The sequence below is a fragment of the Syngnathoides biaculeatus genome, chromosome 22 (assembly GCF_019802595.1).
Source record: "Syngnathoides biaculeatus isolate LvHL_M chromosome 22, ASM1980259v1, whole genome shotgun sequence".
Classification (NCBI taxonomy): domain Eukaryota; kingdom Metazoa; phylum Chordata; class Actinopteri; order Syngnathiformes; family Syngnathidae; genus Syngnathoides; species Syngnathoides biaculeatus.
The window spans coordinates 1,126,744-1,154,696 of record NC_084661.1 but is presented as its reverse complement, the minus strand read 5'-3'; the positions used below and the strand labels follow the sequence as shown (position 1 = coordinate 1,154,696).

Here is a 27,953-nt window from a genome sequence, read left to right as displayed (position 1 = left end):
GCTAAAATGTTTCAGACATCATCGGTTGTTTGTGAGACCAACAGGTTTGTGTCTTTGGCCCAGCGGACTTGCAAAACCACCATTTAAAAATACATTTTGTTTTTTTTATATATGTACAAAACCTATTGCTTAATGCATTGATTCCAATCTAAGACGCTTGAGGTAGCAGGGCGCATCAGGTACACTACATCTTAAATAGGTGATATTTCAGGCTGAACCTTTAATACACAAAAACGTTTTACAGATGGACTTATTTCCGAGCAAACCTTTCCAGATGTTTGAATTTAACTAACAATTGTTTGTATTGACAGTAGCTCAGTGGGAGCAGATCATTACAAATCACTGCACTCTTTCTTCAGCTTGACTCTTACAAAATGTTCTTGACAATTGCCTGTAGAACTATCTTCACATGCAGTTCTGCTGAGTCACAATCATAATTAAAGCCAAGACCCACTGTTATTTATGCAGCTTCTCAGACACGCCTAACCTTTGGTGCATTTCCCACCTTTTTGTGGTTTCAAATGCTTTCTTCTGTAACTTTCTGCCTAGGGCATTCTCTTCAGTACTGGTGAGTGTCTGAAGACCCCTCTGGACCTGCTGAAAATCTACCTGCACGAGTCCAATCGTGTCTACAGAGACAAGCTTGTTGAGGAACAGGACTTCCAAGTCTTTGATAAGCTGCAGGCAGACACGGTGAAAAAGTTCTTTCAGGTAAGTTTTTTACAAAGTTTTGAAATGCAAGACAAGGGAGGGAAGGTCATTAGGCTACCTGCTCTGAGGCTTGGACCTTGACATCGGTGAGCAACAGCGAAGCAGAGAGATGGGAGGAGTGAAAATAATGCTCAAAGAATGGGTGTGGGCGTGTAGAGTAAGGAGAGCATTGTAGAGAATATTAATCAGGGTGGTATGGGGGTCTGGCTGTCAGGGCCTGTGCTGTCAAGCCCAGCAAATTGGAAAACATTTTAATGGTTTTCTGTCCTCTGCCCGCTTCACTACACTCCTTGGGTCCATCACATGCACACTAGTCCTACCACAATAAAGAGCATGACAATATATATGTAGAAACATCCACAGAAAGAGACAATGAAGCATTTTGGGACCTCAGACAGTATTATAGAGCAATATGTACCCTCATTTCAAGTTATTATTTATTTTTTTTTTGCAAGCAACTCTTTAGAGACACTTTGGATAACAAGGAAGTAAATTTAGTATTTATATAAATGCAGTTTGCAATAGAGCACAATATCCTGGAAATGAGAATTTGAAGCATTGCACCAGAGGAATTTTGCAACAAAAACAAAAACAAATATATCAGTGAAATATTCAGAGACCCAATAGTTGCTGAGGTGAAAATGAACTAGGTCACCCTCTGCGATATTCAGCTGTGCCCCTGTCCAGACTATTTAAGCTTTCCACTACTGTTATGGTGACATGGGTCGTGTGTCCGTGTGTGTGTGTGTGTGTGTGTGTGCGTGTGTGTGCGTGCGTGCGTGTGTGTGTGTGTGTGTACGTGCGTGCGTGTGTGTGGGTGGGTGTGTGTGTGTGCATCCCTCCCTGAGGACACGGAGGATAGTCTGGAAAAGACCCAGAAGATGAACCTGTACTGCCACTTTGCCCGCGGCCTTGGGGAGGCCAAGTACATGGCTGTGGAATCCTGGAGCAGCCTCCGTAAACACCTGCTGGAGGTACTGGACAGCTACAATGAGGTCAATGCCACACTCAACCTGGTGCTGTTTGAGGATGCCATGGCTCACATGTGAGTGGAAGATTACAAACCGCAGGGTTGGGAGACAAAAAAAAAACTAACAGAGATAAAGTGTTTCTGTCACATTCTCAATTGTCTGTCATGGAGATGGACTAGTTCTGCAGGTATTTTATGATGAATAGGTCCATTTTGTTTGATAAATCATGTCAATAGCAGACATGGGACTGTCAGAAGTTATTTGCAATGGCTGACAAAAAATCAGCGCAAAGAAGAATGTCACCCAGTAGAGAGTGTCTATGAGGCCATGTTGCAAATCAGTGTCGGTGCCAAATTGGATGCATTCAAAGATGGCTGCCTCCTACACATGCATGAAAGAAAACCTTGATTTGCACCTTCACTGCCATTTACTGTAGTTGGTTCTTACTTGTACAGTATTCCACCGTTTAGCAAAGTTTAATACAAGTGTAATAATCCTGCCGTCAGCCTGCCATATGCTGATCCAGCATTGGTAGTTCAGTGAATATTTAGCCTCTTTTATTGTACTGCTTCAGGGCGTTTAAATTGTGAATAGAAAAATAAAGAGGAATTAATTATCAGATGTTAGCCTTTCCAGCAAAGTTTGGCTTTTTTTTTTGCTCTTTTTTTGTCACACTAACAAATGAAAATATAGAATAAAATGAAGATAATGACATTCAGATAAATACTACAGGACAAAGAATTGTTAAGTAATCAAATGTTCTGCTCATAATTTATATCTTTATTGTAAGCATTATTAGAACAAAACAAGTTATGTATATATATTTTTATTTTATTATTTTTTTAATGAACCTGACATTTAATCAGTTATCGGAATTTTATAACTATCCGAATTGCCATTGGCCTCCAAAAGTCTGTTTCAGTCAGGTCCTACTAAAAATGATAGTAGCATACAGTGAAAATAAAGAGTTGCAATTCCAGATAGCGTAATAGCATATGTAAAGCTTGAAAAAAAGACAGAAAGGAGCAATTTGTTAGTTTGCATCAAATGCAAATGGAAGAACCTCGGGTATGACTGAACTATTATGTTTTTTTTAATGTTTGTGTTTATAAATCTAAATGACAGAAATACGGTGAACAGAATGTTCTATTGTTAGGTTGCATTTTTCTGTTTCCTTTATGAGTCAGATTGCTTTTAATGGATACCTCGTCCTTACATTTTATCTTTCACTTCCACCCGTTCTGCCCCTACACTCGTCTGACTGTCTGTACCTCCACATGCAGCTGCCGTATAAATCGAATCCTGGAGTCTCCACGGGGTAATGCACTGCTAGTCGGAGTAGGCGGAAGTGGCAAGCAAAGTCTGACCCGACTGGCTGCCTTCATCTCAAATCTGGAGGTTTTCCAAATCACCTTGAGGAAGGGTTACGGTATCACAGACCTCAAAGTAAGTGCACTATTGCACAACAAACCGGAGTCACGATTTGAGTCATAATAACGTCGTACATGCAGTCCATTCATATTTGCCTTGTTTACATTTAAAATTGCAGGATTTTCTGTTGGAATTTTAGATGTAATCCCTGCATTATAGAAACACCATGCCCGGAATTTACATGGCATGCCTGCCTTAGCGACCAAACAATCTCTTTCTGCAGAATCTCATTATATGTGTCACTCACCCACTCTCTGTGTTTCTCTCACCCAGAGTGACCTGGCATCGCTCTACATCAAAGCTGGCGTGAAGAATATTGGCACCGTGCTCCTAATGAATGATGCCCAAGTGGCAGACGAGAGGTTTCTCGTTCTGGTCAACGATCTGTTGGCATCGGGTAAGGCAGGCTTCACTAATTACTATCTGCCACATTTTGGAGGAGAGAGAGGCTTTAGCTGTGTCACAGCAAACAAAATTGTGGTGCCATTTCTCCAACACTCATCACAAACATGTTACTCGGTGGAATGGCAAGCAGAGTCTATGTGGATGAACCATTTAAAGTAAAAGGTTATGGAGTTTTTACATTTTGTTTGGTAGCCAGCAGTCTAATACAAAAAGAACCAAATGAAAAAAAATGTAGAGGAGTGATGTATTGGCAAATAAATAATCCTAACCCTTTACAACACATCATCATTATCATTAGATAAAATCACGAGCATGAACATTAAATTGCTGTTAAGCAAAGACTTGATCAGAAGCCAAATATTATGTTAAAGTAATGGATCTCGCATCTATCATGAGTAGGAGTCGTGATGGGTTGGAGCAACAATGGTAGATGGACGCAAGCATAGGAAAACACAAAAGGCAAAACAGTGGTACAGATGAATCTGACAAAAAAAACATAATTCTTCATCGAAAAAAGGGAAAGAGAGGTCTGGGTTGATTGGAAACTATGCTCTTAATGGGAAGTCCAAAATCAACTGAGATGAAAAATGAACAAAGAAACACAAGGCAAATTTATCACCAGAAACCATGGACGACAATGTGTGTGACATTAGACAAAGAACAGAAACTGAAGCAGATCAACGGGACAACAAGTCACACCTGGGCAAGACAAAAGACAAAAGCTGATTGCCTGTCATGAGGAACAGGGCTAACAACAACAGGTGAAGAGGAAGACACGATGACCAGACAACAAGGCACAAACATGACAAGAGAAAGCAGAGAATTTTTAACAATATGGAACAAGCCCAGTTCTGATCAAAGCAATGCAAAAGCAAATCTAAAAGTTCAGCCTACAGACAAAGAAAAAATGAATGAATCAATACTATTATCTGCTTTACACCTATTGACAATGAAAATGCCAATGTCATGGAGGAAAAAAAGCTGTGAATTTCAAACAACACATGACAGGATTTGTATCATTTAACTATCCATCCATCTGTCCATTCATCTACTGTAGTCTCTGAAACGTTTATCATGTCACTGTTAAACAGAGCAATAATCAACACGGTCCCTTACAATAGGATTGTGCTCCAGAGTATTCCTAGAGAGAGAGGAAATTTAATTGGAATATGTCATCAGTTGAAAAATATACAAAGATCATTAGTCAACCTTTCCAGTATTGAATTACAAAGCAAAAACTGGAAATGGTGAATATTCCATTTTGTAGTCTTTCTTCATTACATTTCACTAAGAAGACAAAGCTTTGTTAAAGACAAGGCACATTTTGTGTCCTTACCATTGTGTTCCTGGAAGCGACAATTCTCTGTCAGCCCATCTACAGGCTTCAGTGAATGTAACGACAGTACACCCTTCAGGTACTGCGGCACTGCAGCTGCTGCAGCCAAACACAAGTCAAAATCTGTTACAATAAAAAAAATAAAATTAAAACACAACAGCAGCCTCTTCCATGGTTAAGCTGTTAGCTAAAGAAAGAAAAATCATGGAGCATGCATCACCCCTCAAAAAAGTTTCATAGAAAATATTTGTATCCTGTAGTCCTGATAATTAACTGGCCCACAGAGAACAACACAGTTGCAATCCATGGATAGGGGTAAGCGATTTTGCATACAAATGGAAAATAATTATTTCTATTTTATTATTTTTATTATTTATTTATAATTGTCAAAGGCAGAAGAGAAAAAAATCAGTACTGATGGTCTTTGTGATACTCATTTGTGTCCTGTTGTTATTCAAGGAGAGATTCCTGACCTGTTCCCTGACGATGAGGTGGAGAACATCATTGGCAGCGTGAGACCAGAGGTACGCAGCTCAGGATTGATGGATACAAGAGAAAACTGCTGGAAGTTCTTCATCGACCGGGTTCGCAGAAAGCTCAAGGTGAACTAATCAGATACTAAGACACGTACAGTACAAAGAGCTGTGTGTTCTGTTACTGTGCATTTCACAAGTAATGATCCAGAGAAAGTTGTTCTTAGTGGCTCTCCTCGGGGAAGGCTGGGGAAACTTTGCCGTTAATTTGTCTCTCAGAACCCACAACCCTGTTTGATCTCCATCACCTACCAATATAGTTTCAGTATGCTGCATCTCAACTCACACCTAATTTATGATTGCAGAATAAAAACATCGTCATAGTTAGCTAAACGTCTGGCTTCAAGAGGCTCTCAGACAATTTTCCCTTAATGATCTTTCAAAATGCCTTCATACGTGGCGGTCTTTGTCATAAATCATTGGTATGGCCAGAAAAAGTTGCAGTTTAGCTGGAGATGATTTCACAAATGTTTAACCATTTTGTTCCCCCTTTGGGACTCAAGAATTCTAGGGGGGTTGCTTCTCCTGTCAGTTTTACCGTGCAGCCCCATCACCATCCATATCCACGTCCCTATTTTGCTCCCAGCATTCTACACTGCAGAGGTAGAAGAGTGAATAAATGAGGAAGCCAATCACACTTGTCAGGCTCATGCCTGCAAAGACTGCATCTGTAACAATGTGAAATAATCTGTCTGAATACATGGGAGGAACAGTTCAATTTACTGTTAGTAAGACAATAGGATAGGTGTGTAACTCTGTGATAGATTTGCATTCCGGAAACAAAAATATGTATTGTTGTAACAGTTATGATACACAATCATTACATAAAATGACCATACTACAAAATACTAATTATTTCTTGACAGAAGGCATAACAGATAAGGAGCTAATTATTTTGTAATGTACAATTTCAAAAGACCGACATTCTTCATACCATGAATTCATTGTGAGTCAAAGTGCATTTTTATTTGGTGTATGGTAGCTTTTTGTCTCAAAGTGGCAAAAGAATCTGCAATATTAATAACATTTTGATATTATCTGAATATTTTGAGGAAACAATCTTTTGCACCATTCTAGAGGGTCTTGGTAACTTCTAGCATCATCTATTGCCTTCCAATATATATACATTTTAAACGACTTATGTATTTTTTGGAAAAGCGTATGGAGAAAGTAGTTTTTGTTAAACTCTAAAACACACAATTTAGCAACTTCCCCCTGCCTTTTTTGTCACCCTATTCACTATTTCATGTAGTACATTTGTACTTTTACTAAAATTTTACCCAGCGTAAAATAAATTTGATGTAAACTGTAATTGTGATTAGTTTAGATGTGATATGAGAAATTAATCAAACATGACATTGAGGTAAAACTTTCAACTGAAAGAAATTATTTTGTAAATAATTTTGCGTCATAATTAAAAAAAAGAGCGCTACTATCTTGCAACATTGCTACTGATTAATAACGAGTCCTGGGTGTGCCGCACTCCTTGCCCAAAGTCAGCTTAATTACACTCACACAATTAGAACATGCAGTATAAAAAATGATGGATTAATTACTTTTTAAAAATTCGTGGATAAGAATAATAATTATTTGTCAAGAATGAAAATATAATTCAATTTGAAGAACATCTGCATACATGTAGTTTTACTATTTTCTCATCTTTCCCTAATATGTAGGTGTACTCTGTTGAAATGAAATGTCCTTTGAAATAGAGTCGCAAATGATCAAAATGAAAACTAAAAATAAATGAGAACATGCATACATTTAGATCTTAGCTCAGGCACAGAAGTCGGCAACGTATCATTGCAAAAGGATCTTGGTTATATATTCTTGAGATTTGTCTAACTTGTAGCTCCCATACTGATTGAGGGGCCTCGCTGTGTTAAAAACACGTTTCAGATAATATAGGATTTTGTTTGCAGTTATCTGAGTTGATGATGAACAGAGGGTCCTTTGAGTTTGCCTGCTGTACGGTATGTTTGTTTCTTTAGCGCAATGGAGCATCTGCGTGGGCCTCACAACAAGCCAGCTGTTAGTCTCCAATCAGTCCTCCATAGCCCAGAGCTCACTACAGTCTTTTAATTCACATGTCTGCCAGAGGGTATATTTGCTTAATGATGTAGCTAAGAATAATTTATTCTCAGTTTCCCATTTTTCATATTGATTGTAGAGAAGTGCTAATCTTTGGACGATTCAACCTCATTTGCAATGTGTGTATGTGTGTGTGTGTGTGTGTCTCTTTCTGGGTGTGGTTGTAGGTGGCTTTGTGTTTTTCTCCAGTTGGAAGTAAATTGAGGGTTCGTAGCAGGAAGTTCCCTGCTGTTGTCAACAGTACAGCTATCGACTGGTTCCACGAGTGGCCACAGGAGGCGTTGGAGTCAGTTAGCCTCCAATTCCTTCAGGAAGTAGAGACTATTGAAGTAAGAACTGTTTATACTGTGATATGTATTGTATTTTATTTATAAGGGACAGTTGCTTCTACTTTGTTTTATTTTCTTCAGCCCCAAGTGAAGGAGTCTGTCAGTAAATGTATGGCGTACATTCACACAAGTGTCAATCAGACCTCGAAAGAGTACCTGGCCAATGAGCGGCGCTACAATTACACCACGCCAAAGTCTTTCCTGGAGCTGATCAAACTGTATCGAAGTCTGCTGGCCCAAAGGAGTAAAGACCTTCGAAGTAAAATGGAGCGGCTGGAGAATGGCCTGCAGAGGCTCAAGAGCACCTCTGCTCAGGTATTTTTTTTACATCTTCATTACCAATATACCTTTTGTTTCATTAACCTTGTGATGGAATCACAAGACTGCATGTACAGTATGTTGTCTTCAACAATCCAAAACTTTGACCAAAGTCCTGCAGGACGTTGGCTTTTTCCCGATACTGGTTCTCCCTTCACAAAACTGAGCATTCAAACTCATTCAGACTAATTTCATTCAGTTAACCTCTGTTCCTGCAAGTACTCTGCTTCCTCTTCAAATGACAAACATGATGAACGACTAGTTGATGTCAAATTCTTAACAGCATTGTAAAGTAGTAAAGTCGAAAATTTGACTAGTTTGTACAAATTCTTCTTCAAAATGGCATGCTTTGGTATGATTCATGTCAGTATAGATTTACTAGGCTTCAGTGGGTCCCAAAATATATGATGTGAGCAATCCAATTTTCTTAGAACCCTCTGTTAAAAACAAACACACAAACAAAAACAGGTCGCACTGCTACACTTTGTTACTCTTGCTGAGGGATGATACATTGCTGTCCTCTGACTGGCTAAAACAATTATCTGCCATTGTGCATGTTACAATAAAATGGCACATAAAAAAAGTCCCTTTCAAAAAGAGATGTTGAACTGAACAGTATCAACTGATGAAACGTGGCTTAAGAGTAGAGTATCTTTCTTTCTCCTATAAATCCTGGAGAGCTTCTATTTTGTTTCACAAAGCAACCATTATTTCAACATTAGCTTTTATGGTTTGTATCTTTTTGCTCATAAAGTGAGATTGTATTTCATCACTATAGCACACAAATGTGAGACCGCTTCAGTAGCTCAATACTGTCAATATTGCCTGCATACACTTTCACTTCTACAGCACCTGATGTATTTTTTAACATCATAAAAAAATCAATATACACTTCCCTCTAAAATAATTTGAACAATGAGGCAAATACCTTTACTTTTGTTGGAGAGTGAAAACATTTGAATTTGACGTTGAAAGATGCATGATAAATCAAGCTTTCAGGTTTTGTTTCCTGATATTTACACCCGCATCTGACACACATTTCAGAAGATAATGCCTTTTGTTTTAACGTACCCATTTATTTTATGAGAAAACATATTGGAAATGAATGACAGATGTGTGTTTTGTTGTTCAGCTGTGTCATTTACATTGATGATGGTATCAACAATTCAAAATAATTTACGTTTAGTTTTTTCCACCTTTTGTTATGTTGCAATCCTGTTCAGAAATGGAACAAATTCATTTTCCTTCCAAAGTTTTCACCGAACATCACAATAACAAAACCACATGGGCATAACTATTCGCACCCATTAATCAATACTTTAGTCAAGTATCTTTCGCCGCAATTAGAGCCACTTCTTTTTTAACATGATGCCACAATCTTGACAGTTTTGGCCAATCCTCTTTTCACCTCCTCTCAAACTCAACCACATTGGAGTATTTTTCAGTTGTATTCAGAGATATTCAATCAGATCCAAGCCAGGGCTCTGGCTGGGGAACTCAAATGCATTCACAGTTATCCTGAATGCATGGTCCTTTGATAACTTGGCTGTCTGCTACAGTTTGTGGTCCTGCTGAATGATAAATAGTCCCCCAAGTCTCAGGTCGCGACAGCTCAGGAGCAGGTTTTTGTCCTGTGTGTCATTGTACATTGCTGCATTCATCCTTCACTCAATTGTGACTAGTCTCCCATTTCCTGTCACAGAAAAAAAAAAAAACAATGATATTCCCACCACCTTGCTTTACTGGAGAGATTATATTGGCAAAGTGATAAGAGGTGCCTGGTTTCCTCCAAACATGATGCCTCGCATTCATGCCAAAGAGTTAAATCTTTGTCCCAAGAATGTCATCTCCCATGGTTGCAGAGTCATTCTGGTATCTTTGGGCAAACCCTATGTGCCTGTTTTTGAGGATTGGCTCTTGTCTGGCACTCCTACCGTACAGGCCCAATTAGCGGATTCCTACAGAGATATTTCTCCCTGTGTAAGCTTTTCCTCTTTCCTCTACCAAGGAATGCTGGACACCTCACAGAGCCCCTTGGGTTCTTGGTCTTTTCCTTGACAAAGGCCCTTCTCTAATCATTCACTTGGGATGGGCTGCCAGCCCTTGGCAAATTACTGATGCTTCAATTTTTTTCCCCATTTTTCCATTTTTTTCCCACCAAGGACAATCAATGGAAGCAGGATGCACCTGAGCTCAGTTTTCAGTTTCACGTGAAAGGCTTTGAACACCATTATTTTACAAACATTTGTATGGATATAGCTTAATTGTTGCTGTTTTTTTCAAATAATTGGCAAAATGTGAATGTTTACTTTGTTTATCCATGTTCACTTATGGGGTGTTGTGTGTATATCCATCTATCCATACATCCATCTTCTTAGCCACTTATTGTCACGAGAGTTGCGGGAATGCTGGAACCTATCCCAGCCGTCATTGGGCAGGATGCAGGATACTCCCTGGACTGGTTGCCAGCCAATCGTAGGGCAAATGGAGATAGACAACAGTGGCACTCACCGTCACACCGAGGGGCAATTTAGAGTCTCCAATGAATGCATGTTTTTGGGATGTGGGAGTAAACCGGAGTGCCCAAAGAAAACCCACGCAGCCATGGGAAGAACATGCAAACTCCACACAGGCGGGGCCGGGATATGAACCCCGGTCCTCAGAACTGTGATGCCAATGCTCTGCAGCTTATTCAATTTTGGGATAAGGTTAAATAACAAAATGTGAAAAAAAATTAACCATTGTGGATACACCTTCTGTTATGGTGGTCCTTTGTTTTTGGCATGCTGGTGAAAGACGGGTTGACTTAAGCACACACAAGGCAAGAGACTGAAGAGGAAAGAAGTAACAACAAGCCATCACAATGGAAGAAAAAAAAATGTTGTAGCTGTAAATACGCAAAGATCACATATATGTTGCTCTTTTGTCTCATATTCATCTTTTAATGTCAAATCCAAATTTTTACTAGTCTACAGCAAAAATAACGGGATTTGCCTCATTCTTCCAGTTTAGTTGAAAGGGGAGTATAATTTAAAATGATAAAATACCTGCCGAGGAAGAGATGATGAATGCACCTTATCAAATCCACAACATCGTGCAGAAATGTGAGTCGTCCGTTATATGGCATTGCAATAAAATGCAAAGAGGACACTTTCAGTCAGAAATAAATATTTCCATGCATGCAGTAATGTTGTTGTTGCATTAAATGTTATCAGACACCCAGGAAGAGAATCTTATAACTGTCATAAAGAGTACAATCTTTATGCAAACATAAAAATGTTCCTGCAAAAAAGACGTTTTCTCAGCAGAAAGCTGTTTGCCTATGCGATACATATACGCATGCACACGCACACGCATATGCATATTAATTTACCCTATAAAAATAATGGGTAGAAAAATGCATACTTTTTAAAAGTGGTCATCTCAACATCATCGCAGGAGAAAGCATAGACATGCAGATAATTTAGCTTTCCATCAATTGTTTTTAGCAGAATCTGTCCTTCAGAACAAAATAACATTCCTGCAAAAATATGTATAGTCTGTACAAAGTGGTGTTTCTGAGTCCTCTGTCTTCATGTCTTACAGTCTTACAAGGAGGGAGAACAGCCTACCCCAGCCACACACACACATACGGTATATGAGCATTAGTTAATGGAGAAGCCTTCTAATTAGAGAGAAGACTCTTCGCAGTAGCAAGCCACCATTAATGCACACTGTGCCCGTTGATGCATCCATACCACCATAAGCACTGTTATTTAACATTCAGTGCAGGAGGTTGTGCAGCTCACCAGGGGCTTCTGTGGTCATGATAAACAAGGGCCACTCGTGTTAAAAACAACACTAAAAGACTGCAGGACATGCTGTGCGAGTATGTGATTCATCCACTTACCACAGGACAATATTTGTGTTTTCCTCTACATTTGTTTGGAGGTTGTGTCTTAGCTTCTTCAACAGTGAATTATCTTTTTGGTGATTAATGTGCACAATTCCTACAGAAGTAAGAATTCTACTTCTACAGGCAGGCACGATTATACTTATTGTAAAAGTTTTAATTGCTCTCGTGATACTCGATTTAATAAGAGGAAAGTGGCTCAGATAATGGATGGATAAACTTGCCTTGTGCATGTACAGTATGAGTATGTATGTACTTATGTATGTATGTCTCAAATTTATACAATATCTCTTTTTAGGAAATTACACAATAGAGTATTGATATTTATGGGCAAGTCACTGATGGTGTATTGGTGTGCATCCCTGACTTTGGTGCGGACAGCGTGGGACATTTTCGAGCTAACTATGCCAAGCCATGTATACCCTGAAATGGCTGTTCACTGAGGGGCATTCTTCTGCTTGAACCTGAAAGCAACAGCAACACGGAATTTAGAGATGTAATACGCCAACAAGCATTTTTCCATATATGTAGACAGAAAAGTCTAGTACACATAACACAAATTCACAATTCAAGAAAACAGTCCATAGAACCTTGGACGGACCAAAAAAAGATAAAATAACATGTTCGTGCTAAATCCAAAAGCCTGAAAAAAAGTGTTACCAAGTTCGCAAGCATTAAGAAAAGACAGGAAGTGTGACAAAAACAATCACAAGGCATTCTTCACATTGGAGGAAAATGAGATGGTTTAGGATGTAAGACCGACCACACAGGACCCATTATAGCTGTGGGGGGACAGTTTTTGCATCTTGTTTATACAAAGGCAACATTTTAGCACCTGGGGATGCTTACTTGTGAAAACAAACTCATAGAGGCCATTTCTGGGAATGGTCGTGTTACGATTGCAATCTAATGTCTGTAAAACACCCATCTTTCAAAATAGAAGACACGCAAGGATGTCACATTAAGAAAACCACCAGAGGAACATTGGGTCTGCTTTTGTGTGTACTGCTGAGCTTGATAATGTCTCAACAGTGAAGTGTTGATTAGTGTTTCAGTTGAGACACATTACGCCCGTGATGATGTTTTTTTTTAACCCAATTATACACAGGTTAGAGTAACGCAAAGGAAGAAAAGCCATTGTTGTGAATGATACTTAGTTGGCATGTTAGTTACTCTGTGGACAGGGACTGTTTTGACAACGTCGCCTGAAGGTAAAATGTTTTAAAGACAAACAAACAAAATCTGTCAATTTTACTACCAATAGGTTATTGTTGTCTGTACCTACCATTTAATACACTGGATAGAGCATGGGAGCCAAATAGAGTAACCAGGTAGATTAAAAAAAAGAGAGGCATAAATTACATAGCTTTTCCAGTACTTTTCTTGATAAGACCTAGAAATATGTTCACTTTCATAATAAGCAAATGATCAGTTGTACAACCAAGTTTTTTACAGCATGCTGGAATTCAGTGGACAAAATCAAGCCAATAGTCTCCGCCTTTTAACTGTATGACCTATCTGTCCCAGAGTTTTTGACCCCTTTTATTTGTTACCCACCACGTTTGGTACAAATTGTGGGGAGATTGCACCTCTTATCTTGAGAACATGGTCTTCGATACATTTGTAGCCCTTAAATTGATTGTTGCAAAGCGTGAAAACTCTTGAAGTGATGTTTAAGACAATGGTTAAAACATATACTTTAATATCTAGTTACCAAAATGTACTGACTAAACAGAGATTACACACCCCAAGTCAGCTGAGCTGGACTCCAGCTCTCCTGTGACCCAAACAGCAAAAGCTGTAGCAATTTATAAACGGATGGGCGATTGGGAGATTTTACCTGAACAAGATATTATTTATTTATGACTGAAACTGCACTTGGCATATGTGTGGATTTAAAACATTTCCGAACCCCCCCAACCCAGTTATTTACTATTTGATTTCGTTTGCAAATGACTCACTACTGATCAAATTATTATAAAAACCAATCAGTAAGATAACATCTTGAATCTGATTTGATAAGAAGGTGCAGTTGTTGCTTACTAAGTGGCAATTTTTGGGTATTTGTCAAGGACTACTTTTAAGGAATGGAAAAACGAGAAATGTTTGAACCGGATGTGATTGCCTGGCGACCAGTTCAGGGTGTACCGTACCTCTGGCACCAGAGTCAACTGAGACAGGGGCCAACACACCCACTACCCTAGTGAGGAAAATCAGTCCAGAAAATCGATGGATGCATATTTGAAGCTGCTTGTTAAAAGTCCGGAGAGGCTTAAATTCCATAGTATGAAAAAAACCCAACACAAAGCCTTCTTACATGTATTGAATATTACCCACGTCATGCACCAATTAGTTGGGCGTGCTTCCTCAAGCATTCCCCACCTCCCCTCATGCTTTCCTCCTGCGTATTCATCACAGTGATGGCTCACTTGGTGCTCTTTTAATGTTTGACTGAATCCATTGCATAGTGCTGTCACAATCTGAAAAGGCTGTCTTGCCCGCGGCCTGATTTCCTTTTTTTTAATTAGCTGAAAGACAAGCATGAAAAACAGCCTGTTTTTATTTCCCCAGTGGACCATTTTGATGGAGTCACATGGTAAAGTAATCCCTATTTGTCGAGAAGTTATGAGGACTTTGTAATAGCCTTAATTTCTCTTTCCGGCTGTCCTGGGTGAGAGCATGTGTCTTTGTGTTTGCATGTGTACTGAGAGCAGCTGTTATCACAAATCTTTCCATTTTATTCCAGATATGAATGCCATTCATTCCTACCTTTCCCTTTATCTTCTTGGACAGAATAAGATTTGTCCTGCTATAATCTTAAAGGTCACATATGCATGGTGCCGGGCCAAATCCTGCAGGGCACAAAAGGTTATCTGCAAAGGGTGAGGCCCCTTTTTCAAGCTCATTTGTACAGCATCCCTAAAATGCCAAATCATCTTTGTTGCATTGAGAGATTTGGCAAGATATTTAGGTTCCTGTCATTTAGCATTATCAATCCCTTGGCAATATAACTTTGGATCCAACATTGATACAAACAAAAACAAAATGACCACTCTGACAAATAATCTGGATTTCATTTCATGATGGCAAAAACTCCCTAAATATACTACAGATGGACATGCCACAAAGGAACGTGAATTATATTCTGAACAGGGAACTTGAGGCAATCTCTTGCTGAATTTTCTGGATTCCTGTTTTCATTCCAGAGTTGTAATGAGCAGGATAATATGGCTCAAAGTTGTCATCGTTGGCTGGATGTAAATTCCGCTTAAAATGTGCTGGTCTGTCATCAAACAATAAACATAACACAAAATAACGACATTTGTTTTTGTTTTTTTTCCACATGTTGACATCCCAACTGAATACAAGTTTTCAGTTGACACGTTAATGATAGGTGTGTTTTGTTGCCGTGTGAAAATACCTATTCATATTTTGTGTTCTTTATATAATCCTTAAAAATCATGAACACTATCAAATATGAATTTGTATGAACAATTCACATCATCATTACCAAAATTATCATGGTTTTCAGTTTTCTCTCAAATGAATGTAACAAAGCAAAAAAGAGACCACTGTTGCACAGGAAATATACCTGTGATTATGAAGATAGCAACCTTGGGGTATAATTTTTAGTGGAGATCATAGGCATAAGTCAGAGTTGTGTTAATTTTTTTTTTATTAAGGAAGTCAGGCTGCTGCTGCTTGGAGGGTACAAATTGTGGTTTTGGTACAATGCAGCCCTCAAGTTTGATTGCAAATGGGTGAAACAGTGTGGTTGAGCCATGGTTGGTTTGTATTGACTGTATACCCTGAAAGATTTTAATTTTCTTTTGAACAACTTTCTTATTGTTTATTATACATTGTGTCAAAGTTTAGAATACATTTTTCCCCATAGAAAAAATACATTATTGTACCATTCCTCCTGATAACCTCACGTATACTGTATTGTTTTTAAACCCTCAACACATGACATGGAGAGGACTTACCTATAACTTTTATGCCTGTGAATTATTACTGACCATTTGGGCTTTAAATCTTATTGGGAAATCACCAACATTTTATGTTAAATTTTAAGTTCCATAATTTATTAAAAAAAAAAAATCTATATATATATGACTTCTACTCCAAGATGTTCGGTAGGCACTGTATCTTAAGATCCTGATCATCTGCTACTTACTCATCCATAACTCACCAGTTTTCATTGGTGCATCAACCGATCTCCACCTCCTGACGTCACCATTTCCACGTTTCATCGTCTTGACAGGTTGATGACCTCAAGGCCAAGCTCGCAGCTCAAGAAGTCGAACTCAAGCAGAAGAATGAGGATGCTGACAAGCTGATCCAGGCAAGACCATTTGATCGCATAACTTCAACACACCAGTGAAACATCACAGATAGATGTTGATATTTTCACATTTGCAGAACCTTTTGTACTATCTAGCTGGTTGCATTAGTCCTGAGATATTCTGCGCTGACCCCAATACGAAGAGGGTAAATGGCATTTTGCTTGTTTGCGCGGAAAGAAATAAAGGGCACCATGTCGCTTCCTTCACTTGTTTGCTGCTTAGTTTTCCTGGTCATTTTTTGAAACCACTTTTTAAAATATAAATTAAAAAGTTCCATCCATCCAATTGTTTGGCTTTTATGATAGAGAACATTGCATTGACACCCAAAGAAGTACAGAGAGTCCTTAGATTACAATGAAGTACCGTAAGTGAAATATGTGGAAACTGAGCATCCCTTCTAGTGCCTTGTGACAGTGTTTTCTTACACCACCCCACAAACTAGTGCATGCTATTTGTAACGTGTACCAATTCACTAATGTAACACTACATTACAAAATAGATTTGAGCCACATTTACAAGACCTAGGCCAAGAATGTTCATCGCCCGCCATAACTGAAAGGTATGAAATTGAATCATACAAGAAAAAATTGGGACCCCAAACGATAATAGTTGGTGATGCAGCTGTCAAGGATGTGAAATATTTTTGCAGGAAGAAAAACACCCAAGTACTGCATATTCCCCTCACCTCCAAAATGACAACTTTCCGGGAAATCCCCCAAAATGTAATCTTGCTTGAGTTTCTAAACAGCTTTGTTCAAGTTGGTATTATACCTTATATTTCTATCATATGTCACTGCAGACTCAAATCAACACACCAGCATCGCAACATTTATGTCCAATACTTAATGTAATGTGCTAATTTATTTTTATGTCCTTAATTGAAATGGTTTACCATTAAGCAATGTCATCGACCGTACTAAAAGCCTTTAATTTCACAAAAGCAAATGCCTGTTCCGCCAAGCTCCCAAAGGTCTTAGAGCCATGAGTGATTTAATACACTAAACACATCAATGAAGAGACTAAACCACTGTGTGAAGGCAGAAATGAATCTCCACGCACTTACCTACATGGCCAATCTACTTTCCTTAAGCAACGCAACGCAGTGATGAATTTGAACAAAACAAACCCACCCAAATGCATCTAACCTTACTATTTTCATTTATTGAAATAATTTTGTCTTTCAATGTCGGTGACAATAATACTTCGTAGGTTCTGCAGAATGACAAAAGGCAAATTTAACTTTTCTCAAAAATTTTGAGCATTCAAAAGTGTTTATGGAATGATTCATCAACTATTTCCACAACATTACATTTGTAAAAGAAAAATACAAAAGTGGGGACAAACCAGATTTGTGGAGAAACCAAAAACATGTACTGTGCAATATGACAGTATGACAGTTTTTGTAGTATGAGATAGTTCCTTTAAATTAGATTAGCACAGTCTGTCAGGTTCTGTCAGTGTAGACCAGGGGTGCCCAGACTTTTTTTACCCCAAGATCGTTTCAAGCAGCCAACCTCTCACGATCGAGTGTGTATGTGTGTGTGTGCGTGTGTGCGTGTGTGCGTGCATGTGTGCGTGTGTGGAGGGGGGGTGACTTTTTTTTTAACGACCAATGATGAAATAGAATGACTAAGTCAATAAGATCTATCCACTACAAAAGTGCAAAACATATTTATTTTAAAGAATTTTGAGGATTCTTTATGTGTAAATGTATGTTTGTGTGCCTTGCATAACTGCCTGAGCCAACATAACACAACATACTATGAACTATGAACATTTTTTGAGTTCACGTTAATGATCACTAAACACCATATGAATGAAAATGCACTCATGGGCTGTCAGTCACGTCGGTAGATTTGTAGAAGAGACACATTCAACCTCCAATGTCCTTCCACATTTGCTGGGTTAAGTTCTCAGCTTTGGCTTCACAGCGCCGTGTAACTCTAATCCTTGACAGCTGTAGCGGTTTTATTGAAGATAATATTACTGCTTATTTTTTAAAGATCGGAACAATGAGTCAGCTATGCCTCTTTTACCATCTCTCCATCTTGGAAGGACTTCTTGATATTAACAATGATGTGACGAACCCGGAACAATGCTTCGGTGGCGGCTTTCGCTCTTGAACTAGTGAGAAAAGTGACTGCTGTGGGGCCAGTTGGGATTTTAGTTAGTTCACTTTTCTCATTCTCAGCTTGCTTTTCGGTGGAATGTCTGTGCCGTATTTTCCCTGAACAGTTCGACAATGCCGCTACACATTTCACTACACTGGCAGATGAGGCAAACGCACTTCGAAAATTACACTGTCAAATAAAAATGTCCGCCTCCCATTCTGAATGAAAGTGATACACTTTTGTCTTCTTTGCTCCAGCATCCAGACTCATGTTTGATAAGATTTCTTTACTTTAAGAAAAAAGCGAGGGCTTAAAATGGGAGGAACTCGCTGACTAGCGTGAATACGGCTAACGTCTTTTTTTTTTTTCGGCACGCTGACACGATCGACCAGAACTGCCTCACGATCGACCACATTGAGCACCTCTGGTGTAGACAGTGTTATTTGAAATTCATTCAATCAACACATGAAAAGCCGTAGTATAGAAAGTGTGCCCCCAGTAACTCAGCTGTAATACAATGTCTTGCCCCCTCAGGTGGTTGGAGTTGAAACTGAGAAGATGTCGAATGAGAAAGCAGTGGCTGATGATGAAGAGGAAAAAGTTGCAGCCATTGCTGTTGTTGTCCGTGGCAAACAAAAAGACTGTGAAGAGGACTTAACCAAGGCTGAACCAGCGCTCATCGCTGCACGGGATGCACTTAACACGCTCAATAAAGTCCGTCACTCTCCTTTAATTCACACGTACTTTGCATTTTGTTACTTTTCTCTCCACTCAAACTTGTGTTTTTCATTTTTTGTTTTCTCTTTTAGTTTAGTCCACACAGGTCTTAAGGTTGAGATTAAAGACTATTGAATCTTATCTTTGCTAAAATAATGTATTCTCTATGCTCTGCTGGCATTTTAGTTCATCCCCTGAAGCCCATATAGGTTTATGTGCTGCCTGTGGGATTTTTAAAAACACCCTTTACATTTAAAAGGTTCTTTCTGTTCAAACAACCAGAAGAGACAGTTCAATCAGTGCTCTCTGCAGCTCTGTAAAATGTCCTAATTTGAATTCTCTGTTGTCTTCTTGAAGTCAGTGCAGGTTAATCCCCTTCTTTTCTCAACTCTTTTTTTTTCCACATTCTTTTTTTCCACCAAGCAGACCATTCAGACCATTCATGTCTCTTTAATTATACGATGATTTGCTTTTCTTAGAACAACCTGACAGAGTTAAAGTCATTTGGCTCTCCAGTGGCAGCAGTTACCAATGTCACAGCGGCTGTCATGGTCTTAATGTCGCCTGGCGGCAAAGTCCCGAAGGATCGTAGTTGGAAGGCCGCAAAGTTGATGATGGCAAAAGTGGACTCGTTCCTTGATTCCCTCATAAATTTCAAAAAGGAAAACATCCCAGAGGCTTGTCTGAAAGCTATTCAGCCTTACTTGCAGGTGAGTAGTTTTTTTTTTCCTTTGGGTATAACCAAATTTGAATTTGTATACACAGTCATAGTAAATTATGAGGCAGCTCGCTCAATTAGAGTATAAAATTATCATATCATATTATTCCCCACCATTAAATAAAATAAATCAATTCATTCATAGTATTTTTTTAATGATGCAATTGGCTTGGTATGTCAGTTTGTTTGCTGACAGTTTTCGCTAGACATAATTACTTGTAATTTGCATGTTACTGTTGACTTTGACTAATGTAATTTAAATTCAGAATTTTAGACTGTCTTCAATGTGTCAGTCGCACTCGACCAGTCGATCGCGAGGCAAAAAAGAGACGTCAGCCTATCATCTATCTCGTCGTTTGAGTCAGGTGTGGCCAATTCGTCGATTGCACGCACATAAAGGTGCGTTCTAGCAAGCTGGCCTACTAGTTACGGTCTCTCTTTTGCTTTCTCCACGGCAATCATGACGATGTGTGGAAGTCATTTTGTGACGTGAATTTTGAGCTACGGCGATAGCCAATGGGACCACAAACCAAGATACAGGATATTTACGTTTGGTGGAATTTGGGGTATCCAGTGCTTGTTTTTATATCTTATACAATATTTTTCAGAGGAGGCCTTTCTTAACCTGAATTTTTCGTTACTAGTGAGGTTTGTAAGTCGAGGTACCCTGTAGTTGGTTCTCTGCTGTGAACCCGCATCTTTAACCCTTTACTGGGCAAAGTACCACATTTGTAACTTAGTTGTGCGTTAAAAACTGATCCTTAGCACTTCAGGGAGGTCTATCATCCACAAATGAAACCTGGATGTATTATCTTAATTATCTCATGTTGGAGACATTGTACCCATCCACCTGTTGGAAGTGTTGAATGGAGACGGTCCTTCTAACTAGTGATGCGAGAGATGGCCTCTCAGATAGCCATCCCACTTCTGACACCATTTGTCATGGAACTCTGGGAGGTATTTTTCCATCTATTACAATCATTATAATCCCTCAAAGGGACAATATTATCGCTATCCTTGATGTGAACCACTGGGTTGAAAAAGATTCACTGGAAGGTTGACAGAACACAGCATTGTCTTTAGCATGGTAGCCAGTAGCCAGCCAAGTACATCACCCATCTCATCACATTCCACTCTTGAGATACTTAACCCATCTAAATTGAATTTCTTCAATGTGTTTGATAAGTGTGCATGTCTTCAACCCATTCAGGATCCAGAGTTCCAGCCAGAATTCATTGCCTCAAAGTCGAACGCAGCAGCAGGTCTTTGCTCCTGGGTTTTGAACATAGTGAAATTCTACAAAGTATATTGCGAAGTAGAGCCCAAGCGCCAGGCTTTGAGTAAAGCCAACGCAGAGCTGGCTGCTGCTCAAGGGAAGCTTGTCACCATCAAAAAAAAGATCAATGTAAGTTCTAGTATTGGACATTTATACAGCAAATAAGGACATTTGGGTCATTTTTGGTATAATCAAATCAAAATTTGGAAAGTAATTATCCAAAGGATGTTTGTTAGAGTAAATGCCTGATACTTACGGGTGATAGGATGATAGGAAACAAAATGCAAGTGATTGATGCAACAATGTTTACGAATCCCTATATTTATAGTTTAAACTGTAAAGATACTGTGAACTCTGATCCTCAAATTCTTACTGTGGATATAATTTATAAATCAATTTACAGCAGTTCCTTGAAAAATAAATGGCTTACAGATTAATTCATCCGTCCATCCATTTTCTTTGACGCTTATCCTCACTAGGGTCGCGGGGAGTGCTGGAGCCTATCCCAGCTGTCACCGAGCAGGATGCAGGGTACACCCTGAAGTTGTTGCCAGCCAATCGCTGGGCACATTGAGACAAACAGCCGCAGTCACAATCACACCTTGGGGCAATTTAGCATGTCCAATTAATGTTGCATGTTTTTGGGATGTGGGAGGAAACCGGACTGGCCGGAGAAAACCCACACAGGCACGGGGAGAACATGCAAACTCCACACAGACGGGGCCGGGATCGAACCTGGGTCCTCAGAACTGGGAGGCCACCGTGCCGCATTTACAGATTAATTGATTAGGATTAGGAGTAACAGGAATGTATTTAGAAAAAAATCAATTCTTCTAAAAAACATCTCATGGATGTTTTAAAAAAACGAGGTTGAAAAATTACTTGTGAAACGTATGTATAAATATTCGTGATACAATAATGCAGATGAACCCTGTCGATATATGAAGTAATAAGAATCGGAGTCCACAGAAATGAAACCAAAACAACCAGAGGCAATAAACTGAAGAAACAATTCAGGAGATGAATTATTTTATCAAGGTTTGAGTGACAGTTGACACATGAGCTCAGCTAGTAATTATATACTTCTGAGCATTTCATCAATACAGAGCTGGTGCAAGTGCTATTAAGGCTTTTACTGTTCATTAATCAAAACTCAATCCATCATCGTAAAACCCCTATTGATAATAGCAGCTGTAAATAATTGTTTCTCTATGGGGCTTGACATTCACCACCTTAGAGTGCCAGAGAGCCCCAGCAGAGCGTGAAGCTCTGGGCGGCCTGCGATGCTGCAGCACTGTCTGCTGCTTGCGTCAAATCCTGCAGAGATTACAGTGACGACTGTTAATAAGATCCAGCATGACTTCTGTTTGTCATTTCTCAGCCCCCTGTCAGATCATTTGGGCTAAAAAGTGAGTACAGAGGGAATAAGCCATCCTCAAACTAATCTGCTGAACCAGTGTGCCTCCACCAAATAATCCTGTTTGTCCTTGTACTAATTGCCTCCATGTGACAAATAAATCCTTGCGGATAGAATGATGAATTTCATCCAACTTTTTACTCGCCCACTAGTTTCTGTCACTTATGGACTACAGTGATCTATTTCTCTCTGTATGTCCATACTGTACATTTAACAAATAACATTATTTAGTGTGTGTGTGTGTGTGTGTGTGCGTGTGTGTGTGTGTGTGTGTGTGTGTGTGTGTGTGGTGTGTGTGTGTGTGTGTGTCCATGTGTGTGTTTCATGGTATGTCAACCAGCACCTTCATGAGAATCTGGCCAGGCTTACAGCAAAGTTTGAGAAAGCCACTGCAGACAAACTCAAGTGCCAACAGGAAGCAGAATCGACCGCTCGTACCATTTCCCTGGCAAACCGCCTGGTGAGCATATCGGTTTTGCTCAAAGCATTAGTCTAACACATCTCTATGCAATAAGGATGCAAATTGATACAATCAGTCAGTCAGCATAGATGTGGGGAAAGCGACAGGTCAATATTGCACAGTTCCATTCACACTGAGGAGAATTGTTTGTTATTCTGGGATCAGTCGTAATGCAATTGGATTTGGTTTAACATTCATTGTTTCACATGAAATTCAAAATTATTCTTTTTCAGGATATGGTTTTGTTTGTCACCACATCTTTGTTAATATTTTAAGCAGCTTACAGTCAGACCACACAATTAGTATAGTATTGATAAGTATTGCTGTCCCCATGTCATTATAAATCAGTGTTTAGCCATGCAGTGGTATATTGCAGAGGGCCAAGAGGATTTTGCACCCTACGTTCGAGGGTGCAAAATATTAAAACAGAAATACATACGATCGGAAATGGAGGGACTCTTTGTAGAAGTAGGAAGTAGTACCCCCCCATCCTTCAAATACCTCCTTTTTATGCAAACAGATACAATAGGCCCTGGTATACCTGCACAAATTTGTATTAATCCCTATAGATTCAAACAAGCTAGCAAATATATTCTCTTTCTCAAACGCAAGTCCATATGCTGTAGTATCTCTCTCACTCATGTACGCATATTTGTAATTCTGCTGACTGGAACAAAACAAACAAGACGGCTGTTGCTACTGTTAATCTAAATGATTATTTGGTACCGGAAAGCCTGACAGCTGCAATAATAGAATTGTTTTTCTTTTCTTCCAGTCACTCGCAAATATCAATGCAAACATGCTGAAGTGTGCAGTGTTTCTGTGATGTATTGTTGAGAAGTTACAGTTGATGCCCAAGGGCAGCATCACTTAAGTTTGGAAAAGCTAGGATATTAAGTTGAATATTGTTGATCCCTGGAGGAGAATGGCATCTCTGGTGCAGTAAAGAGTCAAGGTGTTGTTACATGAGCAGAGAGGCAGTAAAGGATGGAACAGCCTATTAAAAGTGGACCTAAAGGTGGCAAACTTGTTTGTGAGGATATTTTTCTTTGCTCTTTCTTACGTGACAAGTCCCACAAATTAATTTATGGAATAAAATTACTGGAAACCCTTTGGAAATATTGTCACAATTTTTCTGGTATTACAGGTGGGAGGTCTAGCATCGGAGAACGTACGTTGGGGTGACGCTATTGAGAGTTTCAGAAAACAGGAAAGGACTCTGTGTGGAGATGTCCTCCTTATCACTGCCTTCATCTCTTACCTGGGGTACTTCACCAAACGCTTCAGGTTACAGCTAATGGCGGAAACCTGGAGGCCTTATCTTAGTCAGCTGACAGTGAGTAACTTTTTTTTTTACCTGTCTGATTGCTTACTGTCAAAAATCATGCAGTTTCCTTTAAAAAATAATTTTGATCATATAATCATACATTTGATCACAAATCACATTATGTATCACTTCTACTACTACCCTGAGAACGCCCAGTCTCGTCAGATCTCGGAGGCTAAACGGGTTTGTACTTAGTACTGTTAGTACTTGGAATGGGAGACCGCCTGGGAATACCAAGTGCTGTAAGCTTCTCTCACCGGCTAAATGCAGAGGGGTTGTGTCAGGAAAGGCATTCGGCATAAAAACTGTGCCAAACAAATATGTGTTCATTTAGGATGACACGCTATGGCGACCCCTAACGGAACAAGCCGAAAGGAAAAGAAGACATATCCCTTGTCCTCAGAGTCATTCCGATTCGTGTACATTAAATGGTTGCACTGCATATGGTTGTATTTGTAACACCGTCTGGCACATAACTCTGAAGGTTGATGATCTTAACCTGGATTTGAATTCCTGCTTTGTTTTAAAAATGTGTTCTCCTATCATTGCACAATACTAACCAGGCTCATTGACATGATAGCCTGAGATTGTGTAAACAAGTGATGGCAATCATAATACTACCGTCCACTTTTAGAAATTGGCCTTCTCCCACTCAAATGCACAATGTCAATCTTCCTTGTGTCCCAACCACCTCTCGGTCTATTGCACAGGGGGTCACGTCTCCAAAGAGCCAAACCATGAATAGCCTCACCACTATCCATCCAACATCTGATACTATTAGACATACACAACGACACTCAAACAATGCAAAATCTAAATGAGCTTGTAGATAACTCTCAAATACTTAAACACGGTGAAGCTTTTGTTTTGTTTAACTTTGGTTTAATTCAGTACTTTAGATACAGATTGAAGAAAAAGTACACAAACTCTTGGATTTCATAAATGGTTGACCCTCCTTTGGTAGCAATAACCATAACCTAATTTTTCCTGTAGTTGAAGATTATATTTGCGCATTAATCAGGATTTTGGATGATTTGATCCATCCGTTTTCTGAACCGCTTATCCTCACAAGGGTCACGGTAGTGCCCGAACCTATCCTAGCCATCATCGGCCAGGAGGCAGGGTACTCCCTGAAGTGGTTGCCAGCCAATCGGAGGGCATATAGAGACAACTAATTTACACACTCATAATCACACCTAAGGCATTTTAGAGTGTGGAGGAAACCGCAGACATGGGTGCAAACTCCACAGAGGGGGGGGCGGCATTTGAACCCTGCTCCTCAGAACGATGATGCCAACGCTCAAACCAGTTTCCCCACCGCGTCATAATATATTTTGCCACGAGTGCTGTAGAATATCAAAGTGGTCTTTAACAAACTTCAAACATGGAGCAGTGTTTTTTTTTCCAGACAGCATAAGTTTCATATTTTTTTTCCCTTGTTTTACAGTATTAAATAAACAAGTACATAATATTTTCTCAAAGGTTCCTATACCAGCAACACCTGGCTTGGATCCTCTGACAATGCTCACTGACGATGCTGACATTGCCACATGGCAGAATGAGGGACTACCTGCAGATAGGATGTCCATTGAGAATGCCACCATTCTAACTTCCTGTCACCGCTGGCCCCTAATGGTGGACCCTCAGCTGCAGGGCATCAAGTGGATCAAGAACAAATACGGTGACCATCTGCATGTCATCCGCATTGGACAGAGAGGGTGAGTCGCTCTCTGCTGAGAGTATCCATGCATTCATTTTCCAAGCTGCTTATCCTCACAAGGGTTGGACGAACCCTGGGACCTATCCCAGCAATCTTCAGGCAAGAGGTGGAGTACACCCTGAACTGGTTGTCAGCCAATCGCAGAGCACATGAAGACATACAGTCACAGTCACAGCTAAGGCCATTTTAGAGTGTCCAATTAATGCATGTTTTGGGGATATGGGAGGAAATTGGAGGGCCTGGAGAATAGCCATGCAGGTAAGGGGGCGAACATGCAAATTCCACACAAGAGGAGCCAGGATTTGAATCCCGGTCCTCAAAACTGGGAGGCTAACGCTCTAACCAGTCACTCCACCATGCTTCCTGATAAATGTGTTAATTTCTTTATAGGTTGTTTTATCTTGCTATTTATTTATCTTGTAAGGTACCTGGATGCTATAGAGAGAGCACTGGCACAGGGCGATGTCGTTCTGGTAGAAAACTTGGAAGAAAACTTGGATCCTGTTCTTGGACCACTACTGAGTAGAGAAACTATTAAAAAGGGCAGGTAAGGGTAAAAATGCATATTCTGAAAGAAAGATAAATTAATGTATACTGTAAATGTCCAATTCACCCTTTTACATAATAACACCTTTTGTATTATTACATTTTCCATCAAACCATAACTTGGAAATTAATTGCCATTTCCACTTTCAACTACACGGTTATTACATAGCTTGAAACATCTGTACTTGTTTCTGTATGCCTACGTTTAAAGCACTGGGTTTTCCCACTTCATAAACAGTATTGCATCAGGAAACAGCAAAAAAAATATAAAAGGATGCCTCATGCGATGCATCAGTCGAAATTAAAATCACTAAAAACAACAACAAAGAAGGGAAGTAAGGGTCAACTTTATTTACTTCTTGACATGTGGCTGTTGGAGACCAATTATATTACAGAGGAGCCTAAGGGCAGCAGGAAATTGAACTGCTGCAGCAAAGTCGAGACTGTGGATTATAAGATTGCATTGGCCAGTACAAAGACACAGAAACAGAGTAAGCTAACATGAGTGTGTGTGTATATCTTTTTTTTTTTTTTTTGGCATTGATAAATACAGACGAAATGAATAACCAATGCGCAACATACGTGGTTTATTACCCATACCATATCAGCGGTGCATGCAGGAAATAGTGCCTGGTAATCAAGCTGTAATCATAAATACATTCATATTCTAATATGCGAGCAAAGAGCATTTAGCTCGGTGCAGAGGCACACCCCGAATATGTTAGATAAGCAACACGAAGAGTAGCCGCCTCACGCTCCAGCTATATGCTAGTCTTTATACTAAATGACTCACTCTCTCATTGAGCGTAAAGTAGCATGGTGAAAACAACTGCCAGTGGCATTTAAACAGCCTTTCACCATTGTTATTTTTTTTTCATACCTTAATAATTGTGGTGCAGCCCCCAGCTACCCTCCCATGGATGATTGGGATTCACCGAGGAAAAATAAGTTCTAAGATAACTGGCTCTTCACTGGGGACAGGCAGCTGTCCAGTTACAATGCTGAAAAAAATTTATATACCTTCTGTGATTCCAAGCCAAAATCTAAGAGTTACTAATACTTGACTCCAAAATGGCAAATAAATCACTGTTATTAAAATTATTGATAGCGCAAAAAGGACGTTTGGGAGTAACTAAAGGTGGCCAACACTGAGACGGCGAGAACAAAGAAGCCCTACTAACAAACCAAATCAAAAGTAAATGAAAGCATCAATGACACTTTAAAGGTTAAGCGTCATCACTATAAAGATTCTAAAATAAATATTGTAATGAAAAATACATATAACATTATTCACTTCA

At 39.4% G+C, this 27,953-nt stretch overlaps 1 protein-coding gene across 7 annotated transcripts in view; it reads left to right on the top strand.

Moving 5' to 3' along the window:
- The window catches only part of dnah9 (dynein, axonemal, heavy chain 9), a 226,294-nt gene that overhangs the window by 145,663 nt on the left and 52,678 nt on the right, over window positions 1-27,953 (top strand). For 5 of the 7 annotated variants that reach the window (XM_061810317.1, XM_061810318.1, XM_061810319.1 and 2 more), the window contains 15 exons: window positions 550-711; window positions 1,560-1,756; window positions 2,966-3,128; window positions 3,387-3,510; window positions 5,314-5,456; window positions 7,646-7,807; window positions 7,889-8,122; window positions 16,282-16,362; window positions 19,009-19,188; window positions 19,671-19,901; window positions 21,120-21,314; window positions 22,943-23,062; window positions 24,210-24,398; window positions 25,872-26,107; window positions 26,534-26,656. In XM_061810317.1, coding sequence (XP_061666301.1) covers window positions 550-711; window positions 1,560-1,756; window positions 2,966-3,128; window positions 3,387-3,510; window positions 5,314-5,456; window positions 7,646-7,807; window positions 7,889-8,122; window positions 16,282-16,362; window positions 19,009-19,188; window positions 19,671-19,901; window positions 21,120-21,314; window positions 22,943-23,062; window positions 24,210-24,398; window positions 25,872-26,107; window positions 26,534-26,656 — 2,540 coding nt within the window. Of the gene's footprint in view, window positions 1-549; window positions 712-1,559; window positions 1,757-2,965; window positions 3,129-3,386; window positions 3,511-5,313; window positions 5,457-7,645; window positions 7,808-7,888; window positions 8,123-16,281; window positions 16,363-19,008; window positions 19,189-19,670; window positions 19,902-21,119; window positions 21,315-22,942; window positions 23,063-24,010; window positions 24,096-24,209; window positions 24,399-25,871; window positions 26,108-26,533; window positions 26,657-27,953 lie in introns of those variants that run through there. The other 2 variants (XM_061810322.1, XM_061810323.1) reach the window with 2 other exon arrangements.